This window comes from Primulina huaijiensis, chromosome 7, assembly GCF_012295235.1.
Source record: "Primulina huaijiensis isolate GDHJ02 chromosome 7, ASM1229523v2, whole genome shotgun sequence".
Classification (NCBI taxonomy): domain Eukaryota; kingdom Viridiplantae; phylum Streptophyta; class Magnoliopsida; order Lamiales; family Gesneriaceae; genus Primulina; species Primulina huaijiensis.
In genome coordinates this window covers 6,730,794-6,737,289 of record NC_133312.1, presented here as the reverse complement: position 1 = coordinate 6,737,289, position 6,496 = coordinate 6,730,794, and the positions used below count along the sequence as shown (strand labels likewise).

Sequence of the window (6,496 nt, the reverse complement as noted above, 5' to 3'; positions counted from 1 at the left end):
TTCAACAGCAATCTCTCGGGTCGTCGATGTTCTACTTTAACTAGCTTTGCAGATAAGACACATGTCTTTCCACTAGAACCGAGTCTTCAAATCCTTATATATGTTCATGTTTCCTTAGTGGATACTTAACTTACTATGAGGAGCTTAGGATAGAATCTCATCTTTCAATGCAGCATCCTTTGGAACTAAAACTCGAACTCTTATGATCAGAACAAATCTCAAATCTATCACCGTACAGATAATGTTGTCAGATTTCAACGCATAAAGTATCACTGCCAACTTGAGATCTTGCAATTGTTGTTTCAACTCTCGCATTTTTAACCGTGTAAGCAGTACAGTGCCCTAGAAATGGGAATCGTGCTTGACATTAACTCAATCCCGAATCCCACTTCTCTCGCTAGAGACAATCCTGGAATCTAATATGGAAACACATCGTGAAACTTATTAACTACTGGGATAATCTAAATATCTTTCCTATCCATTGATTTATCTATGGAAAAGATAAGGCCACCCTCCCCTTGTTTCTATAAAAACGATGAACTTTCAATGTAAAAATTACGTGCATCGGAGGTCGAGCTCTCTCACCATAGAAAAATCAACTCTCGTCACCTTCTAGACGAAACTGAACTAACAACCGGTAACAATCCACCGTTGCCCAATAATTTGTCAACAAATCAATACTCACGATGAAATCAAAGTGATCCATAGTTAGAATCAAAATGTTCGTGGACATATACTTTTTTCTCAAACTCTAGAAGACACTCTAACACTAGGCGTTAAGCACGGACCCCAAAATCATCGGCTCCTCCTGGCCTGTCCAAATTGAGACTTGCCCCGTTGAATAAGGTGTGTCCAAGATGTAAACAAGGACGTGAGCGAAAAATCGCCCAGTACGTACAATATGAGTAAATAAACCTCTATGTACATACATGAATATGAATTAGAGATCAAAGATCAAACTAGAAACTCATGCTCGGTCAATAGGTGATAAAGCTTTTCTTGCACGGTAAATCCCCGAAAAAAAATAAAATAAAAATTTATGTTCGAATGAATCGCAAGTGCATGAGTCAAGTTATAATATAATATACGAAGTACAAGTATCGTTCTCACATATATTGATTGGACAAATTTAACTTAAACACAATTTTTTAGTTAACTAAAACGAAAATTGGATGAATTAATAAATTAAATTGAAGGTCAAATAAAATAATTTGAGTTGAGAAGAATTGTGGAAAAACGATTGGAAGTTAAAAAAAAAAAAAAAGGAAACTGCTGCAGAGTATGCAGAGTGAAGAGAATAGGCACCAGGATAGCAACTTCAAACTGAGAAACAAGGAAACATCAGAGATGATTGGAATTTGCCAATGAATGCCAGGTATGACTGCCAGACTTCCGGGTCGCTAAAGAATCTCACAGTTTCTTTGTGAGTTGAGCCTTCACAGATCAACAAGTGATACGATAACGACAACCAAGATTATTAAATTTGTGCATCTTTACAACTCTCATGTCTTACTGATAGTGATTTTGATAGGTGTAGAAGTTGTATCTTTCTTTATTGATTTGCAGATTGATTTGAGAAACTTTTATAGTTGGAGAGTAGGGATAACTTTAAAGTAGTTTATCTTTTAACAAGATTTACAATGCATGAATCTCTCAAACAAAATAACTAGTCGTGTTCTCGAACACAGATAAATGCAAATACCTGGTGCTTTGAAAAACATCCAGCAAAAGGCTGCTGATGTTACAAAAAGAATTACACATTCGCAACTGTACAAATGATGCAGATTGCTGAGAAGCATTTTCTACTTCATTTCCTGCATTTCCTCTTCAGTTTTCCAAACTACATCCTGGAGACTTGTTGATAAATTTTTATAGAACTGCATCAAAGAAAAACAGAAATAAATAAACTGAGTCGAGAAGAAAAAAGAAAGATGGTGTTTTAGAATTTTTTTAATACATGCATGGGGGTGGGGCACTAGAACCTACCACCTTCAATGGAATAGGCCATGCCAACAAGCTAAGAGGTTTTCCACAATCATTCAAGGAAGTATTATTATAAGAACATTATTTTTACAGAACAAAAAAAATCAAATTTGGCAAACCGGTGGACCTTGTGGAACTCCAGTGTGTCACCCTTTGTCTTTCGAACTTCAACCATATGCAGTGATGGAGCAACTTGAAAAACCTGATTCGAGAACATTATTGGTGTTAACTTTTTTAAGAAGTATAGATATGGATACTTTGATGGTAAGTTGAAAGATGAAACCATCTGGCTAAGAGTTGCTGAAAACCACTCTTTGTATCGCCGTACCTCAGTGGCTACATTAAGGTTGCCTTTTCTTCCAGCTTTCATGTTTTCAAGCCTCAACTAGGAAAATGACATCAAATTCATGAATGAATTATTTTCTTGTCTGAACTTAAAATACAGATTCTACTACTGAATGAGGTCAAAACACCCGAACAAAAAATATTCAAGTTTACCTTGTAATTCTTCTTGTGAACATCAAAACCAAGAGGCTTTGCAGCTTCTTCAATTTTGCTAATTATCTCATTAGCAGGCCTTTTAGAAGCGAACTTTGTTTCTCTCTTAAAATCCTGTCACAAAAGAATGGGCAAAACATAGAGAAAAATGGGTAATGTCACTCTCTAAACATCAAAGAAACAGAGGGGGTTCATATGACCGAGGATCTGTCGCCGTATCAAAATCTACAATGGAAGGAAATGATACAATTCAAATATTTTGACCTGGTTTGCATGAAATAGATTCCCAAGATTAAGGCCTCTAGACATGGATATTAACTCGAAGGCATTCATTGGAGTTGGGTTCTCCTCCTTGTTCTCCATCACGTGATATTCCTACGTCAAGAAACTCTAACCAGATTTTACTTTGCACGTTAAACATTTGACATAATTCAGAAAGTTAGCAAAATGCACCTCAGAGTCCTTAAACACGGCTTCCACATCATCTAGGTTTCTCTCTTTTTTCTCATCAAATACTGGTGGTCTGTAATCCTTCTTAAACCACTCATCCTTCAAGATTTTAGGAATTGTGATGCGCTGAAAAACGTCACAAAATTTTACAGAGAACTTGTAAAAATAAACATTATTAATTAGCATGAGATGTTACTGAGGTAGCTGGTAGGGAGCTATTTTCGTACTTACATGTACAGGATTTGGATCCAAGATTTGAGCAATCAATTTCATGGCACTGAAAGAAATCCAAGGCGGGCAGGTAAATTCTGCGGACGATATCTATACATAATCAAGAAAAAAGTTAGTGAATCTGTCAAAGCAATAAAGGAAGTTAACTAGCAAAAAAGATTATAAAGTTGCCAAGAGATATGCTTACTTTTTTGTACAAATTCATGAGGTTGGAATCATCGAAAGGTAAGTAACCTGCGAGTAACACGAAAAGGATGACTCCGCACGACCACAAGTCTGCGGCTGCTCCATCATAACCTCGATCATTGATAACCTACTCCGATAATCATCTCATTGATCACAAAGAGGAGAAGAGGACAAAAATAAAAGTGGTATAATTCAAAAATCATACCTCAGGAGCAACATAGTTTGGTGTTCCACACGTCGTATGCAACAGACCATCATCCTGGCACATCAAAGTTAATAAGAATTCTACTTTGATTCCAAAATTTGCATACAATCAAAGCACATAGTGAGTGCGACTTTCAAAGATTTTTTACATTGAAACTTAAAGCATTTCATCATCTCCATCTGTTGGCCTAAACATTAGTTTTTGCCCATGAATTAATTGTCCACCACATTAAGCGTTTTAATATAAGCCTCGACGAACTAAGGTCCATGTAGGCTGCAGGAACTGCAAAATAGTGGATGTCGGCGGTTAAGGAACTGACTCAGGGAACCAGTGCGAGGAACCATTCCTTTAAAAGAGCAGAAACACGAAAAAATGAAGCCCCATCAACACATCATCCATCAAATACTCTCAAAAGAGCAATCTACAAAACTGCAATTTTACTTTCATATTTTCCAAGCTTTAGGGCCTTATTTTCTTAGTTCCCGTCATTTTCGTTTCTAATTTTCAATAAATGTTGCATTTAGCTCCTTTCAGCAGTATAAATTTTCGTCTCCAGTGCACAAATTTTTAGTTTTATCTTTTGCTTTGATTGCTTTTTTCACGACTATCTAAATTCTAAGCACATGAACAATGTTAATACTGAATGTTAAATAATTTAAGAACAAATCATGATTCTGCAATCAATAATCACCTGGACTTGCAGGGACAAAGCACTTAATCCAAAATCAGAAACTTTGAGGTCTCCAGAAGCATCCAGCAATAAATTTTCTGGCTGCACCAGTAAAGATATGAACTATAATTTCTAAATTTTTTTTCATCAATTCAAGACCAAAACACATACCTTCAAATCCCGGTGGTAGACTCCCCTACTATGGCAAAAATCAACAGCATTAATCAGTTGCTGAAAATATTTTCTTGCTTCGTCTTCTTGCATCCGTCCATGATTTACCTTCATCAATACAAATGTTCAAATCAGACAAGGTTTCCATAATTCACAGCATAAAATCTAGAAAACAAACAAGAAGTGGAAATATCCATCTTCTGTAACGTGCTTCACAAAATACAGAAAACGCCTATTCGTTTGAAGGGGGGATAAATTTCTCATCTTACAATTTTGTCAAAGAGCTCCCCTCCACCGACAAATTCCATTACCATAAATATCTTGGCCTTGCTCGCCATCACCTGATAATGATATATCATAAGAATTGCAAGTAACACAACAGAAAAGAGCAGGGATAAAGAAGACGACCTCCAACTTTACAACATAAGAATTGGTCCCAGAAGCAAAAGAAAGTGGTGCTTTCGTGAAAATTTTAGAATGTCTGTACTACAAATTTGACAAAGGCCTAAAGATTCGTGTAGAGACAAACCTCGTACAATTGAACAACATTGGGATGCTTTACCAATTTCATTGTGGTAATCTCTCGCTTAATCTGTCAAATTTATACACAAGATATGTTAGAGCCAGAATAGAAGTTTTTATCATACCAAATTATAGCTAATTATCAAGGGAAAAAAAAAGAACCATAACTAGTAAGATGAATTGAATACCACACAGGCAATCTCCTAACATCAAGGTGGCCACCATACATGTAGTTCCAAAATACATAAATAACTCGTCCATTGGATATCACTGAATTTGAAACAAAGGCTTTGAGGCATATGGAAAAATGAAATGAAAGTTAACCTGCTCAGATAATTTGTGCTTGAGAACCTTATCCTTGTCAAAAATCTTGATCGCCACAGGCTGTCCATTCTCAGTATTCCTAGCGAATTTCACTTTTGCAAATGTTCCCTCACCAATAGTTCTTCCAATCTCATACTTTCCAATTATTCGCCTCATTTTGGATTGATTCATTGCTTATGATTATAGGGTATATTCTCCTCTTAACTCACACCCTCCACTTTTAAATAGAAAATTTCCTGCACTGACTGATCATAAGTGTACGCAGTCAAAACATTTTACTAACTTTAAAACCCAGTAAGATTTCTGCAATTTATAGCGATTATCAAATCGAACACGACAAATGGATTCAATACAACTGAAAGAAAAAAATTGCAAAGGATCACCAATTGTATGAGTCGAGACAATGATAAGTACCATTTCTTTAAAAGAAGTTACAGATTAAAATATACTAAATCAATGGCATTCCTAGATTATGCAAATGATGACTAAAAAACAGCACAAATCAGTCGTCAATAATAGAATAAAAAACCCCAGAAAATCATCAATCATGACCACAAACTGTGAAGAAGATATTTAATTATTACTAATTCCAACACTAAATCCCAAACCACAAGCTAAACCAAAAAAGAAAACTAATTAAAACTTAAACAACACTGAATCAAAATTAGCTAAAAATCTCTCAACTTTCCCACCAAATTCCAACCAACCTTAAAGAAACCTTTTATTTACTATTTCGAACTCACCCAAGATTCCCAAGATCCAGCAAAAAGCTTTGAAGAACCTTGAATTCAAAAGAAAATCTCACAACAGTCTCAACTTTCTGCACACAAATACTATACAAGAATTGAAATGATGAGCGACGAAGAGGCTAAGCTTGAAGTTTTCGAAATGGACCTTTACAGATTGCTCCACCTGAAGTACAAAGCGGCTCAATACTTCAAAATAAAAGATTTCTAACCAAAAAAGAATAAAAACAAGCTAGTACGTAAAGGGCTAATAAACACTAGGTGACAGAAACCACAGAAAACACGCATCAAAATAAAGAATTCAAGATTCAACCCACCAGAACTTTTTTTAAAAAATAACGATAGACTAAGATTAGATAACAAAATATTGAAAGTTCCAAAATAACTGCTATAATGATAATAATTGTGATAAGGTAACGTTCGTACAGTTTGAACAGAGGAACTAACCCTGTCACTGTTCTTTTTCTTGGTAGTGATCGCATGGAAATCGTGTGTAATTGGCGCAAGGGA

General features: G+C 35.6%; 1 protein-coding gene across 11 annotated transcripts; it reads right to left on the bottom strand.

Moving 5' to 3' along the window:
* Window positions 1–1,603: 1,603 nt before the first annotated feature.
* LOC140980895 (CBL-interacting protein kinase 32-like) lies at window positions 1,604–6,496 on the bottom strand. 11 transcript variants are annotated; one of them, XM_073446989.1, is made up of 16 exons: window positions 6,135–6,404; window positions 5,984–6,060; window positions 5,241–5,543; window positions 4,924–4,986; window positions 4,664–4,735; window positions 4,395–4,502; window positions 4,245–4,346; window positions 3,554–3,607; window positions 3,350–3,475; window positions 3,163–3,252; window positions 2,935–3,057; window positions 2,746–2,856; window positions 2,482–2,595; window positions 2,312–2,368; window positions 2,111–2,185; window positions 1,604–1,877 (listed from the first exon to the last, which is right to left on the bottom strand). In XM_073446989.1, the coding sequence occupies exons 3-16, from the start codon at window positions 5,409–5,411 to the stop codon at window positions 1,803–1,805; spliced, it is 1,341 nt and encodes a 446-aa protein (XP_073303090.1). In that variant the 5' UTR covers window positions 5,412–5,543; window positions 5,984–6,060; window positions 6,135–6,404; the 3' UTR covers window positions 1,604–1,802. The 11 variants fall into 11 exon arrangements, with proteins under 11 accessions (XP_073303090.1, XP_073303089.1, XP_073303094.1 ...); XM_073446988.1 differs by having other exon boundaries at window positions 5,241–5,485; XM_073446993.1 differs by having other exon boundaries at window positions 5,241–5,485; window positions 5,948–6,021.

Coding starts and splice junctions, on each gene's coding strand:
- LOC140980895 (XM_073446995.1), bottom strand. CDS start 5,411: ATGAATCAATCCAAAATGAGGCGAATAATTGGAAAGTATGAGATTGGA. Junction 2,857..2,934: donor CCGTGTTTAAGGACTCTGAG/GTGCATTTTGCT, acceptor TTCTTGACGTAG/GAATATCACGTGATGGAGAA. Junction 2,369..2,481: donor TTCACAAGAAGAATTACAAG/GTAAACTTGAAT, acceptor TCATTTTCCTAG/TTGAGGCTTGAAAACATGAA.